The 24,672-nt window shown below is 30.0% G+C and overlaps 11 protein-coding genes and 1 non-coding gene across 12 annotated transcripts; 8 read left to right on the top strand and 4 right to left on the bottom strand.

Annotated features, from left to right (window-relative positions):
- Positions 1–1,697: 1,697 nt before the first annotated feature.
- Positions 1,698–4,614, top strand: BX663DRAFT_492275 (Sec1-like protein). The gene is made up of 8 exons (XM_051525190.1): positions 1,698–2,018; positions 2,079–2,085; positions 2,149–2,304; positions 2,363–2,580; positions 2,649–2,807; positions 2,860–3,867; positions 3,922–4,042; positions 4,113–4,614. Exons 1-8 carry the CDS (start codon positions 1,995–1,997, stop codon positions 4,370–4,372), a joined length of 1,953 nt encoding a protein of 650 aa, XP_051387854.1. The 5' UTR covers positions 1,698–1,994; the 3' UTR covers positions 4,373–4,614.
- Positions 4,615–4,763: 149 nt separating this feature from the next.
- On the top strand, positions 4,764–6,827 carry BX663DRAFT_492272 (thiamine diphosphate-binding protein). Its single transcript, XM_051525189.1, has 5 exons — positions 4,764–5,002; positions 5,131–5,238; positions 5,470–5,619; positions 5,708–6,287; positions 6,380–6,827. Exons 1-5 carry the CDS (start codon positions 4,871–4,873, stop codon positions 6,535–6,537), a joined length of 1,128 nt encoding a protein of 375 aa, XP_051387853.1. The 5' UTR covers positions 4,764–4,870; the 3' UTR covers positions 6,538–6,827.
- A 411-nt stretch (positions 6,828–7,238) lies between these two features.
- On the top strand, positions 7,239–9,339 carry BX663DRAFT_464272 (kinase-like domain-containing protein; the record flags this gene model as incomplete). Its single annotated transcript, XM_051524014.1, has 5 exons — positions 7,239–7,297; positions 7,390–7,590; positions 7,686–7,779; positions 7,881–7,937; positions 8,014–9,339. Exons 2-5 carry the CDS (start codon positions 7,394–7,396, stop codon positions 9,337–9,339), a joined length of 1,674 nt encoding a protein of 557 aa, XP_051387852.1. The 5' UTR covers positions 7,239–7,297; positions 7,390–7,393.
- Positions 9,340–9,472: 133 nt separating this feature from the next.
- On the top strand, positions 9,473–10,306 carry BX663DRAFT_482130 (uncharacterized protein; the record flags this gene model as incomplete). Its single annotated transcript, XM_051524399.1, has 2 exons — positions 9,473–9,546; positions 9,625–10,306. 2 exons carry the CDS (start codon positions 9,473–9,475, stop codon positions 10,304–10,306), a joined length of 756 nt encoding a protein of 251 aa, XP_051387851.1.
- A 72-nt stretch (positions 10,307–10,378) lies between these two features.
- BX663DRAFT_492268 (uncharacterized protein) lies at positions 10,379–10,968 on the top strand. The gene has a single exon (XM_051525188.1). It carries the CDS (start codon positions 10,418–10,420, stop codon positions 10,910–10,912), a length of 495 nt encoding a protein of 164 aa, XP_051387850.1. The 5' UTR covers positions 10,379–10,417; the 3' UTR covers positions 10,913–10,968.
- Positions 10,969–13,667, bottom strand: BX663DRAFT_492265 (major facilitator superfamily domain-containing protein). Its single transcript, XM_051525187.1, has 11 exons — positions 13,351–13,667; positions 13,179–13,282; positions 13,015–13,118; positions 12,886–12,951; positions 12,746–12,801; positions 12,627–12,678; positions 12,508–12,554; positions 12,340–12,443; positions 11,839–12,238; positions 11,698–11,774; positions 10,969–11,599 (listed from the first exon to the last, which is right to left on the bottom strand). The coding sequence occupies exons 1-11, from the start codon at positions 13,614–13,616 to the stop codon at positions 11,112–11,114; spliced, it is 1,764 nt and encodes a 587-aa protein (XP_051387849.1). The 5' UTR covers positions 13,617–13,667; the 3' UTR covers positions 10,969–11,111.
- Positions 13,668–15,619: 1,952 nt separating this feature from the next.
- On the top strand, positions 15,620–16,120 carry BX663DRAFT_492262 (uncharacterized protein; the record flags this gene model as incomplete). The annotated part of the gene is made up of 2 exons (XM_051525186.1): positions 15,620–15,806; positions 15,896–16,120. A coding segment is annotated over one exon (150 nt), but the record flags the coding sequence as incomplete, so codon positions are not given.
- A 464-nt stretch (positions 16,121–16,584) lies between these two features.
- BX663DRAFT_539274 (uncharacterized protein) lies at positions 16,585–17,351 on the bottom strand (the record flags this gene model as incomplete). The annotated part of the gene is made up of 2 exons (XM_051530711.1): positions 16,585–17,085; positions 17,271–17,351. 2 exons carry the CDS (start codon positions 17,349–17,351, stop codon positions 16,705–16,707), a joined length of 462 nt encoding a protein of 153 aa, XP_051387847.1. The 3' UTR covers positions 16,585–16,704.
- A 127-nt stretch (positions 17,352–17,478) lies between these two features.
- Positions 17,479–17,946, bottom strand: BX663DRAFT_482125 (uncharacterized protein; the record flags this gene model as incomplete). Its single annotated transcript, XM_051524398.1, has 2 exons — positions 17,479–17,609; positions 17,679–17,946. 2 exons carry the CDS (start codon positions 17,944–17,946, stop codon positions 17,479–17,481), a joined length of 399 nt encoding a protein of 132 aa, XP_051387846.1.
- Positions 17,947–19,433: 1,487 nt separating this feature from the next.
- On the top strand, positions 19,434–19,944 carry BX663DRAFT_492251 (uncharacterized protein). The gene has a single exon (XM_051525185.1). It carries the CDS (start codon positions 19,488–19,490, stop codon positions 19,836–19,838), a length of 351 nt encoding a protein of 116 aa, XP_051387845.1. The 5' UTR covers positions 19,434–19,487; the 3' UTR covers positions 19,839–19,944.
- Positions 19,945–20,606: 662 nt separating this feature from the next.
- On the top strand, positions 20,607–20,831 carry BX663DRAFT_424741 (uncharacterized protein; the record flags this gene model as incomplete). The annotated part of the gene is made up of 1 exon (XM_051522455.1): positions 20,607–20,831. A coding segment is annotated over one exon (225 nt), but the record flags the coding sequence as incomplete, so codon positions are not given.
- Positions 20,832–21,393: 562 nt separating this feature from the next.
- On the bottom strand, positions 21,394–21,465 carry BX663DRAFT_t2. The gene has a single exon. It is a non-coding gene; the product is annotated as a tRNA-Pro (tRNA).
- Positions 21,466–24,672: the final 3,207 nt, after the last annotated feature.

The raw sequence follows: 24,672 nt of genomic DNA, 5'->3' as shown, positions 1-24,672 counted from the left end.
TAATTTAATTAATAAAGATCACGAAGACTCAAAGCAGAAATCTAAGGTGTATTTGTGCAAAAATTAAGTCGCACTTGCCGAATTTTTTAAGTCGTTTTTTTTTTTATTATAATTATAGAATAGTTATATAGGTTCGTTATTTTCACATTTTTGAAATTAATTCACTGAATGCTGCACGATAGCACGAGAGTTATTTAACTTCAGTACACCACAGCTGTCAGTCATCCTACTCATAAGGGTTTCATTATCAGCAAGCTTGGAACACTTAACTTTGTCTTTAGCGACCTTCCAGAAATTCTCGATCAGATTAAGTTCGGGGGAATATGGAGGAAGATAGATGTAGCAATAACCTCGTAAGTGGATGTATCAGCCTCTGTTCTTGTTCTGCTAGATAGGAATGTTATCCGTTACTAGATAGTGACCCTTCATTGCTGGAAAATTGTCCATTTCGTCTATGATTGCTTTAAGAAATTGAGGTAATTCCCAGTGAATGCGCCTTTTGTGATGGCATCCCTACCCATTTTTTCCTTTCTTAGCAGGTTTCAGTACTCGTAGACAAACATGTGAATGGTATTCTCGGTGAAGATTGTTTCCAAAATACTGGTGATTTTTGCTCTGGTAGTTAGCGTTGTTGTAGCATCTCGACTACCTTTGTTTAACTAGCCATACCTGCATCGTATGTTATAATTAAATACTGGTTTATTCAGAAAGACGTAGTTGTTAAGAAAGTCTATTTCTGTATTTTGTCAAAACTTGATCCAATCATATCACATCTAGAGGTTTTCTTTACCGTTCCTTTGAACTGATTGTTAAAAAATTCTCTCGAACGTAAAATTGCATTCAATATTTATTAACGTGTGAACTGTTGTTTTTGCAACTTTTAGTTTCTCAAACTTCTTGGTGAAATTATTCATCACGTCCTCGACACAAATACTAGCATCATTAGAGGCTACAATGGCGGATGTGATATTTGTGCTTGTTTCTGAGAATCCTTTTACAGCTCCTCTTCTTTCCTTTGTTAGAAATTGCTTATAGCTTTTTTTCATACTTTTTTACTCAACGTAGAGCCACTCGAACATCGATCTTGAGATCAAGAGCTACCTTTCTTGCAAACAAAGCTTGATCAAACGGTTGTGTAATAATTCATCCAGTATCATAAAATACAGTTATATGTTCTTCCTCTCTTCTTTATCTTTTTCCCTTTGACTGTCAAACGTTTTCTAATCTCTATTTTCTCCCTTTTTTTTTATCTGACTCAGGCAATACAATATTAATTTATTGTATGCTCAATGGGTTTTCAGTAAAAAAAAAAAAATACATATTTGTATATATTTAATCGTATTACAGATTGAATTTATGAAGACTATAATAGTGTTCTCATTAAAGAATATATAAAATTAACAAAGAATACAATATATATTCTTAAGTTTTTAATTTACTATTGTAGTATAAGAAGGATTGCAACAATTCAAATAGAAGATTGTATTTCCAACAAAGGATGAGATTTACATTAAATTTACTAGATTAGGTTAACAATGATTTTCAAAAAGCCAATTGAGCTTCCCTTCTTCCCCCTAAAAAAAAGGGGCTCTTATTACATCTTGAAAAACTGAATCGAGAAAAGCTGAAGGTAGTATTCATTTAATAAGATTCTCATCTTATTACTATAAAATGCCTTTGTATTCTTGGTTTGTTTTTTTTTCAGAAAATAAATTTGAATAAATGTAATTCCGCTTAATTTTTTATTATAACATAAAAAACTTATTTTATACAATTTACATTTTATTCATTTTGCATCTAAAGAAGAATGATTGGCGTTGATGAGATCCTTAAAAAGCGTAAGCTATTACAGTTATTGAATACTATTTATCAATAAGTAACAATTATATTCTTTAGGGTTTTTGGAACTAATTAAATCTGTTAATCCTACTGGAAGATGGAAATTAGTTGTTGTGGATAGTCTTTCTTCTAAAATACTGAATTCAGCTTGTAAAATGTATGATATTCTCGAGGAAAATGTAAAGTTTCATTATATCACTAACTAAATTTAACATACTAATATTTATACTTTATTTTAGGTCACCTGTAATGTATATAAATAATGAAATAAAAAGGTATATAAAAAGAATAACATCTGTTTTTGCTTAGTGGTGGAAAATATCGAAAAACCAAGACAACCGTATCCAAGCTATGAAGCTATTTATATTTTAACACCTTGTATTGAATCATGTTCACGGCTTGTAGATGATTTTTCCCGCAAAGAAGGAAAAATGTATGCAGCTGCGCATGTTCATTTTATTAATGGTACATGAAATATATCGCTTTGAATTATATACAAATTACTAAACTGTTTATTACATAGCATTGGAAAATAATACATTTAATGAATTTACTCGACTTTTGAATGCAGCAAATGCAGCAAATGATATACGAAGTTTAAAAGAAATGTATGTTGATTTCTTAGTTCGAGAAAATTGTGTCTATACTTTAGATGATCAAAGGAAATTCCTTGGATTATTCGGTTCTTATGAAACAAGTCCTTCTACTATTGAAATGCAACTAGATGATATTGCTAGACAGGTAAATAAAAACTAGATAAGACTGAATGGATTATTAATTTTTGTTTTATTGACCCTGTTATATAATAGCTTTTATGTGTATGTGTCACTCTTGGAGAAAATCCATTAATTCGATATCATCGACCTTTAGATATCAAAGATACCATCAATCGACGTATTCCTGAACAGTTAGCAAAATTGATTCAATCTGAATTGGATAATTTTTGTACAACAAATCCAGAATTCCCAGTAAAGTATTAAAAATAGACATAAAGCAAATAGAATATTAATTTCATTTTAGCCCCCCAGAGATCCACCACTTCCAAGTGGTACACTTATTATCCTTGACCGTACCATTGATCCTATTTCTCCCTTTTTACATGAATTTACTTACCAAGCTATGCTTGCTGACCTTCTTCCGGTTGAAGAAATATCGAATGGTCTTAAGTATGAGTATAAATACACTCAAGAAGATGGCACAACACAAAATCAAGAAGTTACTTTAATCGAGACTGACCCAGTTTATACAAGTATTCGCCACATGCACATTGCAAATACTACTGAAAAACTTATTAGTGACTTTAATGCATTTTTAAATGAAAATAAAATCTCAACTTCAGGATCAACAACAGTTGCAACTTTAAATGATATGAAAACTATGATTTCTAATTTACCTCAATATCAAGAAATGAAAAGTCGATTTTCAGCTCATATGAATATTGCTAATGAATGTATGCAGGAATTTAAAGATCAAAATCTTGAGGAGATTGGATTAATCGAACAAGATATGGCTTGTGGTGAGACACCTGAAGGAGATAAACCAAAAAATCTAGTTGAAGCCTTGACGCCTATCCTGGATGATCCTCTTACAAGTCAAATGATTAAGGCAAGATTGATTTTATTATGGATAGTAAGCTCAGATAGTGTAGATCCTGAAGATTTGGAGACCTTATTGGCGGTTGCACGTCTCGAACAAGAATACAAGGATGCGATTGAAAACATAAAGCTACTGGGTGTACAACTATCTAAATCAGCAAACCGATTAGGTAAAAAGATGAAAAAGCAAGAACGCACAACAAAGAAGAAACAAGAGGATGATGTACCATTTGATTTATCTCGTTATGTTCCTGTTGTAAAACGTATTGTAGAAGGGCATATTGATGGTACAATTGATCAGAGCTTGTTTCCTAATAATATTCGTAATGTTAAACAAAACAATACACGTAAGAATACTTCTGAAGCACATAAAGAAGCCCCTAAATTAAGAGTTTATAAAACTCAATGGCATAAAAAATCAACAGGAGCTAATGTAAACTTTAATTTGAATACAAAGTTTGTACATTTAACTCACAAATAATTGTAGGCTGCACCCAAACCACCTTCAGGTCCACCTGTTATTATTTTTATTGTAGGTGGTATGACTTACTCAGAAATTAGGTCTGCTTATGAAATAGCTGAAACATATGATCGTGAAATTTATATTGGTAAAGATTAGATTTCCATCTCTTTTTTTTTTTGTTTTATTTTATTTTCTCTAATGTTTTTTTTTCATAGGATCAACACATATAATTACACCTGATAAATTCGTAAAGGATCTTTGTCAATTAGATAAACGATTGTCACCATCTAATAGTGTTGTCCCTGCTTATACAGGTTCTGTTCATAAAAAAAGTACTACGTCTGCTACTCAATCATCTATTACTTCAAAAAATAGCAATAAAAAGACAGCACTTCCTCCTCGTACTGCATCTTCCATTTCAAACAGTAATGTATCCAGTAAATCTGGACATCATAAATTATTAGGAAAATGGTAACATATATAAATAAATAAATATGATAGTTTATATATATAAATATATGACATAAAAGGTATATTATAAGGATTTTTTTTAAACCTGAGTTTTACTTCCGATAAAGCTACGAAAATATATACAAATATATTATATACAAAGTGTATATAAGTCAAATGGATTTAAATCTATACTAGACATTTAATCTTTCATATACTTAGTTATGTTCAAAGAAACAAAAAATAGGGGAATACTGTCAGTTTGGTTATATAAATTTTTTTTTTTTTTTTTTTTTTTTTTTTACATTGAAATGTTTAAATAAATTGCGGGTGAGTGCGGGCTTTTTTTTTTTTTTCTTTGTCTTATCTGTTTTTTTTTTTGTTTTTTTTAAAGCTTATTTTTGACCTCTATCTTTTTTTTTTCTCTCTCTCTCTCTCTTACAAATTTTTCTTCTTTTTATTCTATATATATATTTTTCTTTTTTTATTGTATATAATATAATTTTTTATATAACTAAAAGAAATGACTTTCCTTGCAACTCTTAATCGTATGGCTCCCAGCGCTATTAAGCATGCTGCTACTATCTCTACTAAACCTACTACTATTGCTATTCTTTCACAAAAACGTTTCAACTCCACTTCTTCTGGGACTGAGGTTCGAAATATACACAAATTTTTTTAAAAAAAAAATTGGGGGGAGAAAAGGATGCGGGGGAAGGAAGAGTAGGATAGACAGAAAAATATAATTGACATATATATATATATATGTATTTATCTTTATAGATGACTGTTCGTGAAGCTTTAAATCAAGCGTTAGAAGAAGAGATGATTAAAGATGATAAAGTATATATTATTGGTGAAGAAGTTGCTCAATATAATGGTGCTTATAAGGTAAATGATTCTTTCGCGAATTATTTTTTTTCTATTTAGTTAGGGGTGGAGAGGGGTGTTGTTAGTGGCTATACATATGGGATTATCCGGGAAAAAATAAAAAAAATTGGGGTAGATTCGGGTTCAAGGGGGGAAACAACCATGGTCTATAGTTATATGGAGTTTTAATTTTTTTTATTATTTATTATTCTTACTTCTCCCCCGCAAAAAAAAAAAACCAACAACATATAGGTTACTAAAGGCTTGCTCGATAAATTTGGACCTAAAAGAGTGATTGATACCCCTATTACTGAGATGGGCTTTGCTGGTCTTGCTGTTGGTTCTGCCTTCAGTGGATTAAAACCCGTTTGTGAATTCATGACATTCAACTTTGCTATGCAGGTACGCATATATATATATATGCATATATATACATATAAAACAAAGAGATATTGTCAAATATATATATTTATGCGATTTGTAATAATAGGCTATTGATCAAATTGTTAATTCTGCAGCCAAGACACATTATATGTCTGGTGGTATTGTTAAATGTCCTATTGTTTTCCGTGGACCTAATGGTGCTGCCGCTGGTGTAGGTGCCCAACATTCTCAAGATTTTTCAGCCTGGTATGGCTCTGTCCCTGGTCTTAAGGTTGTTTCTCCTTGGAATTCAGAAGATGCTAAGGGTCTCTTGAAGGCTGCTATTCGTGACCCTAACCCAGTTGTTGTTCTTGAAAATGAACTTCAATATGGCATTTCTTATCCAATGTCTTCAGAAGCACTCTCAAATGACTATGTCTTGCCTATTGGTAAAGCCAAGATTGAACGTGAGGGTAAGGATATTACCATTGTCTCTCACTCTCGTCCTGTTGGTTTTGCCCTTAAGGCTGCTGACCTCTTAGCTAAAAACGGTATCTCTGCTGAAGTTATCAACTTAAGATCTATCAAGCCTTTGGATACTGAGACAATCTTCAAATCTATTAAGAAGACAAATCACATTATTACTGTTGAAAATGCATGGGCTGCTTTTGGTTTTGGATCTGAAATTGCTGCTCAAATTATGGAAAGTAAGTTATAAACAAACAGATAAAAAAAAAGTGAAAATATGAATGAAAAAGGGGAAAATACTTGAATGTTAATTCATTTTGTTATTTATAAGGTGACGCATTCTGGTACTTGGATTCACCCATGAGTCGTGTAACCGGTGCTGATGTTCCTACTCCTTATGCTGCTAATCTTGAAGCTCTTGCCTTCCCTGATGAGCATGTTATTGCTAAAGCTGCTAGAGATAATTTGGATAAAAAGATTGGTTTCTAAATCAAGAAAAGTGTAAATTTAAAAAAAAAGAAAAATGAAAAAAAATGAACAAACCTTTTTTTTTTTTTTTGATTAACCCAATTTGATGCATATATCTTTTGTGAACTAGTTTTACTTGTTTTTTATTATACTATATTATAGATTAAATCCTACTTTTTTTTTAAGATAATGTACTATAATTTATATTATATCGTAGACATTTTTAGACATGCTGAATTAACTTGTAACATTAAACTAAGGAAATGATGAATTTGATCTGTAATGTTTCGGTCAAAAAAAAAAAAAAAAAAGAGGTGTAAATATTGGCTCAATATACATTACTTAGCTCCAAATTAAAATAGAATAGATAAAAAGTTTAAAACATTATTTGTAAAGATCAGAGATACTCTAGATGTGTGTATACAATATATGTGCTTATGTGTTAAGAGTAGAGAGTATTCTACAGTAACAATAATAATAAAAATGAATACTTCCTTATTTTTGTACACATATTAAATGATTTATTTATTACATAATAAAATCAATTACAGCAATAAATCCTTTTGCATAATCATTATTTGACAATACTAATCACCTATGATTGTCGTCATGTCAACCTCAAAAGTAAATATAACTATTTTCCGTTACTATTCTTAATAATGAAGGAAAGCTTAAACTTCGTTTTTTTTTTTATTATTATTATTATTATTTATTTATTATTTCTTCTTTTTAGATATATTGCATACATAGTTTACTATATTCAGTTAAAAAAAAAAAGGAGGTAAAAAGAAAATAAAGCGATATCGCATTTTTATATCTTGATGATAGTACATATCAAAGAATGTTTAATAACAATCATCCTTCTTATCTTAGACAAATGACAGCTAACCCAATTGCACTTGATCAACCAATGTCTACAGATGATTTTACACTTATTAATATCTGTTCTCCAACACCAACATCAACAAAGAATGAGTTGGCTAATCGCTTAGTTCAGGCAGAAAATAAGAGAAAAAGTCAATTGCCTCGATATCCCGGTTTAGAAAGATTTGAATTGATTCGAAAACTTGGAGAGTAAATTACATGTGTCTTTAGTATACATATTGTATGCCCAGTTACTTACATATTTCTTTATTTTATTTTATTCTATTTATTCATTTTGGTTATAGTGGAGCATTTTCAAATGTCTTCGAAGCAAGAGATTTAAGAACAGGTAGAAAAGTTGCTATTAAAGTTACTCAGAAATCAAATCCATCTGATAAGGTATTATAACATATTGGAAAAAAAAACATGATTTATTAATCTTCCTCTTTTTTTTTTTTTTTTTTTTTTTTCTTTTTAACTTCTTCCATTATATTATATAGGATGCCAATCAATATCATTTACATTCAAATATAATTAAAAAACCAAAAGTGACAGAGGTAAATTGTATGAATGATATCATTATGAGGTCTTTCTTTTTTTTAAAAAAAAAATGGAATATTCCTTTTTTAATAGCGAGCCAATATTATTAAAGAAGTTCAAATCATGAAAAATATCCGTCATCCAAATATAGTACAACTCATTCATTTTATGGAAACTCCAGTCAATTATTTCCTCACCTTGGATCTATGTGAAGGAGGTGAACTTTTTCATCAAATTGTCAAACTGACTTACTTCTCTGAAGATCTCTCTCGTCATGTCATTACACAAGTGGCCCAAGCTGTGCATTACCTTCACAAATCCTGCGGTGTTATTCATCGTGATATTAAACCTGAAAACATTTTATTTGATCCCATTCCTATTATACCTTCTAAAAGACGTATTTATCGTCCTAGTGATAATATTGAGACTAAAGAAGATGAGGGGGAATTTATTCCTGGTATAGGTGGTGGTGGTATTGGGCGAGTCAAGTTAGCTGATTTTGGTTTGTCTAAAGTGATTTGGAATAGCTCTACTTTTACACCTTGTGGTACAGTCGGCTATACTGCACCAGAGATTGTATGTGATAGGACATACTCTAAATCAGTTGATATGTGGGCTATTGGTTGTGTCCTTTATACTATACTATGTGGTTTTCCACCCTTTTATGATGAATCAATTCCTATTTTAACAGAAAAGGTTGCGCGTGGCGAGTATTCATTCTTAAGCCCTTGGTGGGATACAATGTCATATTCCGTTAAAGATTTAATTTCACATTTACTTTGTGTAGATGTCAAGAAACGATATACAATTGATCAATTCCTCCAGCATCCATGGATTATGCAAGGCTCTTCAGCACAGCATCATCAACACTATACAACAAAAGATGCCACTCTTTTGACAAACAAGCAAATTCAACAACGTGTAAATAACATGTATAGTATCAAGGATCCTAATAAGGCTCTATCACCTCCTGTGATAGAACAAGATGATTCGCTTCTTTTAGACGAAGACAACAGCATGGTATATACCACACCTGATGCAGCAACGCTTAGAGGTATCTTTGATATCACTTATGCTGTTCAACGTATGGGTGAAGAAAAATCCCTAGTAGACAATCATAGTTTACCATTATCAGATGCTAATAATAATAAGCAACATAATTATCATCAAGTACCCTTGTCACAACAAGCTTATAATTTACCTATAGCGCAAAAGTTAGCTAACAGAAGTTGTGGAATAGCTTCAAGACGATATCAAAAACAACAACAACAACAACAACAACAACAACAACAACAACAACAATATTTACCACAAAAAGTAGCAAAAAATAATAATCCGTTTATAGATCAAAATAGAAGACAATTTAAACTTGATTTAAATAATGCTACTTTATTAAATAATCGACGTAATTTAAAATGATAATAAATGGTGGCTGACTTTGAATTTTGTTTTTTTGTTTTTTTTTATGTGCATAATTTTTATTTATTTACCTTTACCTTTACCTTTACCTTTTTTTTTATATATATATATACATATACATATATATAAAATTATGAATTACATTGATATAAAAGCACCAGGCGAAAAAATAGATATACAAAACGAATTATTTTGTCATCTACCCGAGTAAATATAAGCGCGTATTATACAAATGTTATAATTAGAGAGACTTTATTATTAATAAACTTATCTATGATTGTTTAGTGGTAACGTTTCTTCTTCTCACTTATCTTCATTAAATACTACACAACGTAAACGTCGTGTATCAACAGCCCATGTATCACACTCTCCTCCAATAAATACTAATAATCCGGACGCCAGATTTGCCTTTGATGAACTTGTTTCTGTTTGTAGCCGTTTCTTAGGCTCAGAAGTTATCAATGAAACTGTTAAACAATTTGCAGAAAACATCGTTACCCTTATTGGATCACCCATGACACTAGACTCAACTGAGGTTAAACGACGTCTTGAACAGCTATTACCTACTTCACACGAATTTCGATATCATAGAGGCATGTCATTGTCAGATCGTGATTGTACAATTCTTTGTAGTCTTGCTGATCGTGTTGTATACTGCCCTAATAATACTGGCAATTTAAATATAGTAGACGATGATGATGATAATTTAGTGACAGAAAATGAACCTGTTGAGAGGGATATCAATACTAGAATGTCAAATAATGTACACTACATTCGTTCACCTGTCAAAAATACAGGGGCGAACTGGATTAAACAACAGGTTGTTCCTTTACCTCGACAACTGCCAAATTTTATTGAGCCTAATAAAGAACTCGGAGAAGGTGAACAGCTCGAATATGATTATGATATCACACCTTATGATAGTGATAATGAACCGCCTATTCAAATGGTTTTAGAAAGAAGATGATTGGTTAAATATTTATATAAATATTTGTATGTATAAACAATAGTATATAAATAAAAAAAAAAAAAAAAAAAAAAAAAAAAAAAAAAAAAAAAAAACTTTTTTTTTAACAATATGAGTTGTCTTTCATGTGGTGGCTGCTTTACCGGCACAGGATGTTCTACTAGCAAATCAACATTAAAAAGGCAACCAGATTTAATAGCTCGTTTTCAATCATTACTTGACTTGGCATCTTCAACCAGTACCAAAGCCACAAATAATCTTGATCATGATCATATTATTCCCACTATCATTTCAGAACTATCAAATCAGGTTTATTCTTCACAAATTGTACTTTTCAAAGCATATGATGAACTCTCATTAGAGGTTTTCTTAAACATGGCAAAATTGCTAAATGATCATGGTGTTGTAGGCATGCATATTGCATGGGCAGCAGAATACTGTCAAAATGATCTTCATCAATTACTGAATATACTGTCTAATAAAGAAATGGAACAAAAAAAGAAATCTTTATTGCAACATTGTAATGATCAAGCTGAAATTCATGAAATGTTTGCGCAGCTACCTACTAGATCAGTAGGAAGAACATTTATAGAAGAAAAAAAATAAATTTATATACCATCTCTATTTGTAATTATATTGTTTTAATTGATTGAATAAATGCATATTTATAGATTAATTATAGCTTATTGTATAATATAACAGTATAGCAACAAAAACAAATAAGTGTATTAGTATGAGGGAAAAAAGGGGGGGCATTTCTTAATGTCTTTAAGCATTTTCTCTCATTTCTACAGTTTAGCTCATCTTATTCTTCATGAGATATTCTAACAGTAACTGGCCTTTCGTCAGACGAAGCTATTTCTTGTTTTTCTGTAGCTGCTTCCATTTTATGTCTTTGAATTGAATAATGTTTGATGAAGAAAGAGGCAATAAAACCTAAGCCAGCCATTGGAATGAAGACATACCAAATCAATTGAAGAGCCTTAACATAAACTTCTAGAGTAACATCTAAATATTCCTTTGGAAGCCCATTGTTGACATATTCGGATGATTGAATGACGATAATTGCTTGGTCATAAGGTATCACTTTAGGTAACTCATCTGTTAGTTGAGTATTGAGTACAGTTGAAGATATAGCAATACCAAGAGCACCGCCGAGAATTCGAGAGAAGTTGCCTAAACCAGTAACGACTGCAATGTCTTTTTTTTCTACTGATGCTTGAAGAGCAATGATAGTAGATGAGAAAAGACAGCCAAGGCCTCCAGAGCCGATTATTGTGATACCATAAACACCTACATATAAATAAATATTTGCATATATAAGTACATATAATATATATGAATGATATATTATTGATGTAATGGTAAAAATGAATTATGTTAATACATACGAGACCAAGGGGTGTCATGATCAAATAAGCTAATTAGACCAATCCATATCGTAAGTAACGCCATGCCAATGGATATTCTAGAATGAAAAAAAAAAAAGAACATTACATTTTAGCCCTATAGACGTCTATTTCGTAGCTTACAATGGTTTATAGATTCCTGTTTTAGAAATGAAAAATCCAACAAAAGTAGAAAGTACACATATAACCATCTGCATGGGAATAAGTCGAATACCTGACCACATGGCTGAATCGTGTCTTACAACTTGAAAATAGACGGGTAAATAATAAATAGCAGAAAAGAAGGTCATGCCAAAAAACCAGTTGGTTACCAAGACACTCACAACAGATCGATTCTTGAATAGACGAGGTGGCATTAAGGGCTCCTTTACGAACTTCCTTTCAACAACGGCCAAAAGTCCAACCAATAGGATAGAAAGAACAAGAGGAACAATGACAGCAGCTGATTTCCAGGGAAAAGTCTGGCCACCAAAATTGAGTGCAAGTAAGAACAATGTAGAAAACATCAAGACAATTATCGTACCTATAGTTTTTTTGTGAAAGCATTTCATTTAATTTGTTTGCTTAAATATATATACATACATATAATACATGTATATTAATATTTATATGCTTAGTTATAACCTGCATAATCAACACGTTTTAACTTGTCTGAGAGTTTATCTTCTGGTGTGGGCAATTTCAAAAATACAAATAAGAGACCCATAGCAACAGCGCCAATAGGAAGACTACAAAAAAAAAAACAAAATAAATATATGTGTACTCTTCTTCTTAATTTGTAGGTATTCTTACTTGATATAAAAATTCCACCTCCATGTTACATAGTCAGTAAAGGAGCCCTATTGTTATTACAAGAAACAAATATGTTTATGATATATAATATGTCAAAATTTGCATCTATACCATGTTACCCCAATTAAAGGCCCAAATACACTTGACAAAGCAAACACAGCATTTACAACTCTATAATACTATATTACTTAGACATATAGCACAAACTAAGTAATATATATTTATATATATATTTTACCCTTGGTATTTGCCTCTTTGATCAAGTGGTACTAAATCGGAGAAAATAATAAACACCTATTTATCATTGCCCGTCCCCGACCCCACATTTGATTAATATTATATGTTTTATTTTAATTTTTCTTTTTCTTTTTTTTTTACCATTGAAAAGATAGCTGCAGCACCTATACCTGCTACAGCTCTACACACAATAAGCATAATCATATTCTATATATAAAGTTCATGTCAATATCTATACCATTTAAAATCCATAGAAATATGTATCTATACCTTAGCAGCACCACATAGAACTGAGCCTAGAAGGAAGATAATTATACCAAACATTAAAATCCATTTGCGTCCAAAAATATCAGAGAATTTTGAAAATAAAGGTTCTATTTTACTTGAAATCAATCTATTGCTATGTCAATATCTGTTTTCTATATAGAACTTACGAAATGCATCAAATGTAAGGATATATGCAGTAGCAACCCAAGATACGATCGACATTTGGTTGAAATCAGAACCAATACGAGGTAAAGAAGTCGATACAATAGTGCTATATAATATATATACATATATATATAATATAAGTTAAAATAAAACTACAAATATTAGCTATTTTACCCATCTAGGGCAGCTAAGAAGAGGGAAACTTGGAGTCCAACAAAGGTTAATACACGGGCCATCGTCTTTCCTTTATTGTTTTTTTTCTGCTCATCAGCTGTAACACACTCTTCAACAGTAGCTTGTTCTTTGCTCGATTTATCCGTCGATGAAGTAGATTCTTCGGTTGAATTGCTTTTTCCATTGTTTTCGGTTGGGAGCTGGGTATTTGATATATTTGAATCAATTAGAACCGATTCCTTTGGTATCTCGTTTTTTTCCTCCATATTCTACCAAAAAGAGAAAAAATAAAAAAAAAAAAGAGAGAGAGAGAAAAATAGCAAATTGAAAAAAATCGAAAAAGTCAACATTATATACGTATATAATCGAAAAAAGCCAATATACAAAATCGAAAAATAATATTTGATCCATTACCGCCTTTTCTATATACGGCAAATAACTTTGTTTAACAAGAAATTTTCTATGATGCGTGAGCGTGACTCGGGCTATTTTATACCCGTACCGATTCAAGAATACGATGAAAGAAGAATTTTATTTAAAAATTAAAAAAATGACCAATGAGCACATAGCATTTGTATATGCTGTTTTGCCGTGGTCAGATCGCTATGAAAAAAAAAAAGGAAAGAAAAACCCTTTTGGGATAAAAGGGAAAATGTTAAAGTGTATGTATAAGCGATGATAATTAACTATCAGAAATTTGTTATTGTATTGAAAGAAGATGATTGACAAAGGGTTCACCAAGATGGTCAGAGGGTTCAGGAATTTGGGAGTGAGCTAGATAGTCCATCTCAAGCAGAATTGCACATATAGAAGGCCAGCGTATGAGCCAGGCATCAATTGATTTTTTCACTTTCTTAGTATGGAATGTTGATGGTAATAGATTCAAAAGATAAAAGAGTGGATCTTTGATAGATCTGGGGGCTCTGTTACTACAGTATTTCTTCTTTAAATTCAGACAATTGAAAAAAAAAAAAAAAAAAAAAAAAAAAAAAAAAAAAACATTTACAGACAGTGGAAAGAAATTATTTAGATAAGTTAAAAAATAATATTCAGACAAGAACTTGAAAAGATAGTTAATGTTTTTCATTATATATAGCTTTAAGAGTGACAGTTCCACATACAGCCTTGTTTCTACAAGTTATATTTGCCTTGGAACCTCATGTAATAGTTACTCCTTGTATGTCAATTTAGTCTGGCATAAAGATAATTAATTTAACAACAGCATATATTACTGATGCTAATAGAGCAGATCTTGGAAACTACATATATTTCTCAAAGCTTTCACAAATCTTTATATTCAACCAAAACTAACAAAACAAATTATTACATTATTAAAATGTGACCACAAATAGTCAAAATGCTCCAGCCTGTTTAATACGAACTTGGGATGTATGTTGTGCTGCCTTCCCAAACATCGTGTATAAGCAAAAGTTAGAGGCAGGAGCGAGCCAGTGTTTAACAGAGGCTTGTAAAGAGCTGTCAACAGCTTATAGCAACCATATTGTTGAAAATTTCGAAGCACAGTTCATGAGATACTTCAGATATTGGTTTCAAAAATATGTTTGTTGTAAGTGATTAATCGACAATAAAGTTAGTGATTATACTTATATGCTGTTAATTAAATTATTGAATCCAAATACATTCACAAAATCTCTGTAAGATACTGTTACCAATTTGTTTGTGGAGGGTACCCTTAATGGCCAGAATCTATAGTTTTAGAAGAGCATCAAAAGCAATGTGTTACCTTATTTTGTCAACCGCTAAAGGAAATTACCCCCAAACAAAGTAACATTGAAATCACTTTCTGGGTACCCCGAGAAATGTATACCTATTATTTTACATATCCTACTAAAATATGAAGAGGAACATGTAAATCACGGTCCTTATCATGTATGAAGATTACCGTTACCTTATTTGTTTGGCTTGTTACAAAAACCCTCTTTACACTTCAGGTCTATAACAATATTCGTAAACGCCTTCTCGGCTTTTCTGTCCACTTCTGTACCAAGGGAGTATAATAAGCAACTTGAAATGTTTAAAAAGGTCGAGAACTTTTAAACATTGCGAATTAAAAGGTATAGTATAATCTGAAAAAATTATTAATTGCGCAAACAAGTATCTGGCATAATACTAGCAATCTTGCACTTAATGGGAACAATGGAGTCTTATTTGGAAACCTTTTACGCCCAGACGGATTTTCGGTGGATTGTCTTTTTTTTTACAAAAAGAAAAAAGAATCTTATCAGACCGTTAATAATCTAGATCTCAGGTTAACAGATTTTGACTACGAAGAGGTGGCGTCAACATATAATTCAATTTATTTAGACCTCGGAAGAAAAGTGGTATATACAGCAGTGTGTGGCCTTGTCAAAGATGTCCACCCTATTATACGCTGTTCAACCAAAGAATATTATCACTACACCGGTTTAACAAAATTCTTAGTAGATCAACAAAAAACTTAAAAAACAAAATGGAATTGAGGAAGTAAAATCGAAAATTCCAACACACAAGACAGCAAAAGCAGAAAAATATTACGAATACTTACAATTTATGCTTGGGCATATTGACATACTATTTGATTTCTAAAAAGATACCAGTGGCGAAAGCCGTTTCGCATTGTATCAAGGTCGCCAACGGGCTCCAGAAATCATGACCAACATCTTGCTTAATGGCGGACTGAAATACAACCGTGAAAGAAGAAGAAGAACAAAAAGAAGAGGGGAGGCAGGAATAAGAAAGTAAAAAAAAAAGAGAGGAGAAGAAGGTTGTAAATAAGCAGGCAATTTATAATTCAACGTGTTAAATAGTTCTTATCGAAAAACATCTTAAAAGGTCAAATAAGTGGAAGCCCCAGAAGTACCGTGAAGATAAGAAAAGGATTCCCTTCATTGTTTTCGGCGACGGTATGTTTGGAAAGGACTCAATTAAGCTAAGAGGAAACCGATGTGGAGTTACAAAGATTTTATGGCAGACTCTGTGTTGTATAGTAAAGAATATAAGAAGACAAAACAAATCGTGAGATACAGGCACAAGTAATGATTAGAAAAAATTATATAAAAAAAAGCTAACTATTCTTCTTGTACAAACTCTGACTATTTATACTTTTCTTGGTAGTTATAGATGATATTTATAGATGCTATTTCATTGGTGTTGTATTGTGTTGTGCTGTGTTAAATATTGACCTTTTTATGATATTATCAACAGTCATGTTTGGTATTATATTTGACATATCGTTAATTCAATAAGGGCTTCATTTGCAGGTTTTACGTTTAATGATTACATAATATGATGATAATATTGTTTATACAACATTATTGTGTAATGAATATTCAATATTTATATTTTATTATCTCTTTATGGTGTTATGTACAAATACAACATTCCATCTCTACCTATCCAATCAGAATACATCAAGGTAAAAGGATTTATATTGCTATCATTCATTTCATGAGGGAGTCTAAGCAATGCTTCTAAAATGGAAGCGTTTACTCTTAAATTTTTGCTTTCTTGTTTTCTTGCAACAGAAGGGCATACATTATTTACTTTCCACTCGCAAGAACAGATATTTATTTTGAATGAAGATAACAAAAGATCAATCCTGCATCCCATGATATTACATGTCGAATTCAAAGCTTCATTACTAGTGTATGTTTTCAAATGGTCAAGATCACTTTCCTTTCTAAGAAAAATGTTGTCAATAACATCTTCTGATGGTGTGTAATCCTCATTTTTGTGCTATTCATAGGAGGATTTGATTAAGTGAATTCATAAAATAATAATATTTCTTGTTTACGAGTTTAAAAGCCCATTTAAATAGTTCAAATCGTATACCGTTATTACTATTCACTATATTTTTCTTTATGAAGTACATAATTTCTTCCTGTTCATCGTCTTTCTCTTCATTTTTTTTTCTTGGTTACATCATCACTAATGTTATAACTTTTCTCATCATAACTGTCAACTTCAATTTCATCTTTGTTGCATCCTTCATCTTCTGTCATTTCTTCATGTGTTCTTTTCTTAATATCCTGCAGTTTTACATTTATTGCTATCTTAGTTAACGTAGCAGAAGCGAAGTTTTCCTAACAGATTAAAATTAAATTAGTTAAATACATGTAACAAAGTTTATTACTTAATGTAGGTAAAAGCCTCTGCAACACTCCTAGACAATTTTGCAATGAATTGTCTATCACTTAATTTAGCACTCTTCACCGCTTGTACTCCCCAAAAGTGAGAATTAACATAGTCATTATGGATAGCTATTTAAATTGGAAAAAAAAATGAGTAAACTCTCAAGTCAAACCCGTACAACATTAAGCTACTTTTACTTTTCATCACTAATTTAATTTGTTTTAGTCTTTGCACTTTTCTTCTGTTTTTATTAAGAGCTTTAATCAAAGTATTTAAATCTTTACTCAGGTCATCGTGAGCTACCATTCGTTTAATACCTGAATTTTGTTTAGTAGCTTCATAGTCAAAGTTGTGGACAGACCATTGCTGCCATTCTGTTTCCGTCCAAAAATCTAGTTTATAGACAGTGTTAATTACATATAAATAAAAAGTACAAGCCAATATTCGGTCATATACTTGGTACATAAAGCTTGTTTCTTAAGTCTTTAATTATCTCTCTTTCAGTTGTTACTGTATTATCTGGTTTTTTAGAGTTACTTTATTTTAGTATTGTTTGAAAAACAAGGAAGGTTTTTATTCAAACAACTGGTGTTATAATTTTGCATATTTTCATTTATACCTACAGTGACTCACAAAAGTATGGCCATGTTTCGGAGTTTTAGGTAATTTATGCAAATCCGCAATAACTAATTATCTATTTATTAAACAAAGTATCAAATAGCATATACTAGCAAACAGAAAGACAGAAGTCTCCCCTTTTTTAATGATACTTACAGTATATATGCATCTTTCTTACAAAGCCCATGGCCCTTAAAAATATCATACCCTTGACTATGTAAGTTCCGTGCAGCGTCCATTGCAGTGATAAAATGATCTGTATAAAAAGATCGTGCAATTATTCTTCCAAGTAATAGACTAATCCTTTTTGGTCTACCTTCTTTTACGTTAACCTCAATTTGATTTTCTTTGGCAATTCTACCAATCGTCCTAGTTGACACGCCCACTGTCTTATAAATATCACTATAAGGCTCCTTAGCATTAAGTTTTGCTAAAATATCCATCTTTTTATCGTAAGTAATTGGTCTCATTCTATTGTATGTAATGATCTATGTGTTAATGGGAATAATGCACAAATTTTGTTTTTGTTAAGAAAAATAGACAAAAAAAAATATTATGCATCGAGACAGCTAAACCGCATAAAATGGCATGATTTGTTGTCAAAATGAACATTCATGCATTTAAATGAGATTAAGAAGCTATAAAAATAATGTAAATTTTGTCAGTTTTTCATTAAAAATACTTTTATTAACGTATCTTTATTCATTTATGTTGTGCATTAAGGAAAGCCAAAAGTCATAAAACATTGCAAACACTTTTGTGAGTCACTGTATAGATAATGTTCTAATGAACCTTCAACTATGAATTACGAGATAGATTAGATGAGAAGACATTTTTCTATTTATTCTCTCAAAGGAAGATAATATTTATTCTATTTTTGATGCTAAACTTTATAAAAAACAAGCAAGTTAATAAGACAATAATTTGAACTATTGAAATGCTATTCACAAGAAAAGAAATAATATAAATTAGGAAAATAAATATTTTAGTCTATATTTTACAAAAGAGGAAAGTTTTCGATTTCTTTACAAACAGAAAGATAATATATTCTTTTTATCTATTTATATTTTATCATTCATCTTATTAATAATGTTACTATCAGGTTATTTTTTTTTTTTTGTAGCAATAGTAGTAATTACTTCCTATTTCTCTCCTTTCTATTATTTTTAATTCCTTCTATGTGCGAAGACAAAATTCTAGTTATGATAAAAATAGGAATTATGCAAATCCTTTTTTTTTTTGTCATCTGATTACATACTTAATATGTTGTTAATAATACTACATACACCGCAAAATTATGTTTCTTTTTTTCCCCTTAAATAAAACCAACTTTTCTCTTTTTTATTTATTTCTTTTCTGTTACTGTTGCTTTCCTTTTAGTTATAACTATGGGATTTATTGATAAATTACGAACGCAATATGATTTACATCAAGTGAATAGATACACAAAGCGACGAGAAACACAATCAGATTTTGAATTCAAAGGCAAAGACTATTATCAAACACATTATAGAGATGGTGTCTATACTACCGTAAATGATGATTCAATAATAGAAACTAATGACAGTAATTTACCCTATGGTCGTCGACGATTATCATCTCATTCTAATAATAATAAATCCATAACATGGTCTACTACACTTTCCGATCTTATCAAAAAGTCAATAAAAAAACAAAAGAGACATTCTCTAGCTACTGAACAAAATAAAACTTCAGAATCATACACACTGAATGCTTAATACATACGATATACATTTAATAAAAGAAAAAATGTATAACAAGTATGAATAAAAGGTGTATTTTCTATTGTAGCACCCTGTCTCCTAAAAAGAAAAAAAAAAAAAAGTCTCCTAATCAATCATAAAATACTCAGAAAAGTTGCTTTACTATAAGGACTTATTAGGCTGATGGTTTTTTTTTTTTTTTTGAAAATAAACATTTATCATTAAGATAAATGAAGATTTAATGATTTGAGCGTTTATCTTCTGAAGGTGGTAAGAATGATTGATTTTTGGAAGAATTGATGGCTACAGCTAATTATGAACTATAAAATTAGGCTAATTAATTCGATTAGAAGGATAAATCTATCACTGTACTAATATCTATACAGCAACTACGATTGTTCATAAGTCATTTTTTCCTATAGATAATTATACATCTGTATACATACGTAGCAATAAATACAGGTCTGTGGTTCTGTATTGATTTATAATGTTCTATCATCTATCAGCAGAATAGAATTATATATGTGTACATATTTATCTCTTTTTTTTTTTTTTTTTTTTGTATTTAAAGTTCTTCTCTTGTTTACTTACAACTTGTAATACTAATAATTTTGTAGTTTGCTTTTGAACTAACATTGCTGACTGTAAAAGGAAAAGAAATTACATTATCATCTCTAAAAAAAAAATAGCTCAAGAAACTTTCTTTTCTATTCCATGTATTCATCTGCCTGTCGTAATATGTCAATGATTGATCTTATCCTTTTGTTGCCTATAGTGTAATCTGATCGAAGTTGGCGTCTTCATTGGCGTTTCGGCTGGTTACCCCACGATTATCTTTCATATCACCCTTTTCATTCTAATCAACTATTTTGTAGAACTCATTCAATACAACGTCTCCATATGCACCACAAATTGCAAATGCTACAAACAATTGACAACCATTTTTCCTTTCTCCTCAATAAACTTTCTTTCAAAAAACCTTCTAATATAATATCTGCTTTTCTATGATTTGTTTATTGGCTCTTAATATGTTCCATATTACATGAGATAAATTGCCTAACTCACAATTATATTCCTCTTTCCCCCCCCCACTTTCCGATTTAGAACCACCCTTGATAGATTAGTCCTCCAAGCGCTCTTTTTAACATTTTATTTATTTTCCCCATAATGTGACTAATCTTTTACTTTTTCTACCTACCTTTTGTTTTAAAAGAATTTTTAGTTACTTATATTATTATATTTGAACAGACTAGTGTAATTCAGTAATTTTATAAGCTACGAGCCCATTAGTCTTTTTTTTTTCTTTTCTTTATATTTCTTACAAATAAAAATTCTTAATTGTATTAATAATGTCAGATTTGATCTGTAGGTAGTAGTAATATTTATTATTAAACAGAAGACTTTGATTAGTGTTTGGTTTATTTATTTCGAAAATTCTTCTCTGAGTAAAAAAAAAAAAAAATGTCAATATTTATATTTATCAAAGGTAGTACAAAACAAATAACATAGTTTAACAACTTACAACAAAAACACTATATGCACCACACCAGTGTAACATTTAAAAAATAATGGGCTTCTCCGGGAATCGAACCCGGGACCTCTCGCACCCTAAGCGAGAATTATACCACTAAACCAAGAAGCCTTTGTTGATTTTAGAGGTCAAAAATTATCTCATATGGGGATTCTTTAATTTTAAACTCCGATTAAATGATAATTTAAAGTACTCCTGCTACAGTGTGTAATATTTCTTATAGAATATCAAGTAAAAAATATTCAAAACAAATAAATAATCAAAAGAAATAACTGGACTGAACAATAGTTTTAAAATTAATGTTGTGGTTTAGGTAAGTTGAATAATAAAAATATAAAGAAAAAAATAAAAGAGAAATATGTTATAGAACAAGCTCTGGATATAATCATAAGTAATATTATAATAGATGAATTACATAATACAGGATAAAATATAAGCCTGAATATGAAATAAAACTCTGTATATAACATCTTGTAAATAATATAAAACTTATCGACATCCAATTGTCTAGATGTATCAATTATAAGACATCGTACCATTTCTAAATATTTATTTTTATAACCTTGATAAAGGATTCAGGTCGTCTTTGATCCAATAAAATAAAACATAAAAGATATCAGGAACATATACTCAGATTAAACAATAAATTTTTTTATTTAAAACTTGATCAGATCATTATAACACCCAATAGATAATCCATAGATCAGTCTCTTGAATCAACAAGACGTATATCCGAATACTAACACTGTTTCATGACTCATGTTCTTTGACGGTTATTTTTATTTCTTTGATTCAGGATTCATTAATATAAATACAAGCAGTTGTTTAGACACAAAATAATCTTTAACTTCTTTCTCAAAAACCTTCAATTTTTATTCTTTATTTTTTATTGAATAAAACAGTCTTAAACTATACTTCCTTTTGTTCCCTTTCTCTCTTTTCTATTTTATCTTTTATCTTTTATTTACATTCCATCACAAAATAAAAGAAAACAGACAGAGGAAGTACGTTGAGACTTGTCAATAAGTTTTTATTAAGAGTTAGATTCAATTATAGTTCAAGTATATAAAATAAGGGTTAATAATGTAAGAGTATTTATGTATTTTGTGGATAAGGATGATGGGTAGTAAGAAGATAAAAATATAACAAATTGTATTTGATAATATAATTATAGAAGGATTACTAAGAGTTATTTAAGATATAGGTTTATGTCATTTGTATATCTTATTCATTTTTATAACTAATGTGTGTACTCTGAGTAGAATCAATTATTACGTCTATTTGTGTTATTCTTAGTTTACCCCAGTTTATCTTATATAAAGTTATTTTTATAAATTTATATTCAGCTAGCATAATTAACAGAGATTTTCGATTTGATTGTGCTAAGTTTAGAAGGGAATGCATAATTGATTCCAAGTAGAAACAGTATAGCATTCATAAATTTGAATAGGCTTTCTGTAGCTGTAACTGTCAAAGTGGTAGATTGAAAGAATGCCAAAAGAAATCATAATATAATATGGAAGGGCTTCATTTTCACTGGTGTTGAATAATTTTACATCGTTAGCTTCCAAGCTATCGCTAATTTCATCTATCTGTAAAATGAATAAAGTAAATAAAAAAATTAGTATAAATTGTGATATTTCTTTTTAAAATATCAAATAAAAATATTAGAAAATAAAAAATAATATTAAGACAAAAAGAGTCAACGAGACCGAACAATAGTTCTAAAGTCAATTACTTTATTTATGAATTTAAATTGATGGTTATTTATAAGAATTGTTAAAGAGGTCTGAGGATAAGATGTGAATCAGAAAAGTGTTAGTTACGACCGAATAAGGTATACTGTTGACAATGAAGTGTCAGTGATTTTAATGTTATTAGATAGAGCGGATCAAGAGAGAGTTAGGATAGAATTTCTTAAATAAATTTATGACCCGCATGTTTAATCATGAAACATGACATTATAAGTCAGCTCATGACATAAAAAAGCTATATGAAGATAATTATAATAACACTATTTTTTTAATAAGTAGTACATACCTTCAACTACATCCTCTTCTCCTTCTAAAAAATCCAAGTCTTCTAAATCAATAGCATCAATGGCATCGCTATCGTCAAAAATTAGGTCATCATTTGCATCATAAACATCTTTAGCGCGATAACAAAAAAAAAGTTGGTATTATTGAATTTATTAATTGTAACGTTTGAAATGTATATTTTTAACTTCTATTTACTTTGTTCAGTTGCATTTGCATCTTCTAGACCTTCATCAATTTCTTGATGTATATGGACTGTATGTCTGTGAACAACACTATATCCCAACTCACTTTGAGAGTAAGTTGAACATTTGCATTCTCTTTGATCTTTGTTTAATTGAACGGACATGTTGTAATCAATTTATAAACTTATTAGTTAAATTATTAATAATCAGTATTGGTTAATAAAAAAGGGAATTTTTTTTTATAACAAGCAGCTAAATGTATTGCTGTAGTTTAAACTTACACTTGTAATAAAAAATCCGTTTCTTTTTAAAGGCCTGATTTACCTTTAAATAGGAATTTTGTTGGGTATAAAGAAAATAAGAATGATATATACATAGATCACCCTACTCACTGCACCCCAAAGCAATAATAAATTGGAACAAAAATAAAAGAAGATTTGCCCTGTAGTTGTTTCGAGAAATCAGGTAAAAAAACGAGGATTATATGATAAACACCTTATTGTTGACATACTTTGGGATTAAACCCACATAAATATTTTTGCAAATATCAAATAATAAATACTTCACTCCTTTTCTTGCTTTCTTAATTGTAGTCAATTCTTACCTCTGTTATAACTTTTATTACATCTACTACTATCCCCTACTGTTAACTTTTGTAAAGTAAAAGTCTTAGATAATTGCACGAATTATTTTTATCATTGTTAATTGAAGATGACCAACTGTGGTTTAGTCCAGTGAAATATACTATATTGATTGTCTCGATCTAACATGCAATAAAATTTCATGATAATTCGACCAATCATCAAAATAAGATAATCAAAGTTATTTACCCCTTTTTTTTATTTTATTTTATTTTATTTTATTTTATTTTATTTTAATTCTAGATTTAAAATACCTGCACAAATAATATAAAAGAAGAGATTTTAACTTGTTTATGTTATACTCCTTCATGAATTATAAATTTAAAGACGCTGTACACTTTACTAACAATACTAAATATTATTAATACTTTTCTAATTCCTCTCTAATATCAGATATTTTTATATAAATACTCATCATTTGAAATTATATATAAAATAGTCGACTTTTAGAACTAT

Source organism: Cokeromyces recurvatus (assembly GCF_025118155.1).
Source record: "Cokeromyces recurvatus strain NRRL 2243 chromosome Unknown BX663scaffold_1, whole genome shotgun sequence".
NCBI lineage: Eukaryota > Fungi > Mucoromycota > Mucoromycetes > Mucorales > Mucoraceae > Cokeromyces > Cokeromyces recurvatus.
This window is presented reverse-complemented; position numbering and strand designations above follow the sequence as displayed.

Coding starts and splice junctions, on each gene's coding strand:
- BX663DRAFT_492275 (XM_051525190.1), top strand. CDS start 1,995: ATGTATGATATTCTCGAGGAAAAT. Junction 2,305..2,362: donor GCATGTTCATTTTATTAATG/GTACATGAAATA, acceptor TTTATTACATAG/CATTGGAAAATAATACATTT. Junction 2,581..2,648: donor TAGATGATATTGCTAGACAG/GTAAATAAAAAC, acceptor GTTATATAATAG/CTTTTATGTGTATGTGTCAC.
- BX663DRAFT_492272 (XM_051525189.1), top strand. CDS start 4,871: ATGACTTTCCTTGCAACTCTTAATCGTATGGCTCCCAGCGCTATTAAG. Junction 5,620..5,707: donor CATTCAACTTTGCTATGCAG/GTACGCATATAT, acceptor TTGTAATAATAG/GCTATTGATCAAATTGTTAA. Junction 6,288..6,379: donor TGCTGCTCAAATTATGGAAA/GTAAGTTATAAA, acceptor GTTATTTATAAG/GTGACGCATTCTGGTACTTG.
- BX663DRAFT_492268 (XM_051525188.1), top strand. CDS start 10,418: ATGAGTTGTCTTTCATGTGGTGGCTGCTTTACCGGCACAGGATGTTCT.
- BX663DRAFT_492265 (XM_051525187.1), bottom strand. CDS start 13,616: ATGGAGGAAAAAAACGAGATACCAAAGGAATCGGTTCTAATTGATTCA. Junction 13,119..13,178: donor CCTTACATTTGATGCATTTC/GTAAGTTCTATA, acceptor CAAGTAAAATAG/AACCTTTATTTTCAAAATTC. Junction 12,679..12,745: donor CAAAGAGGCAAATACCAAGG/GTAAAATATATA, acceptor ATAGTATTATAG/AGTTGTAAATGCTGTGTTTG.
- BX663DRAFT_492251 (XM_051525185.1), top strand. CDS start 19,488: ATGGGATTTATTGATAAATTACGAACGCAATATGATTTACATCAAGTG.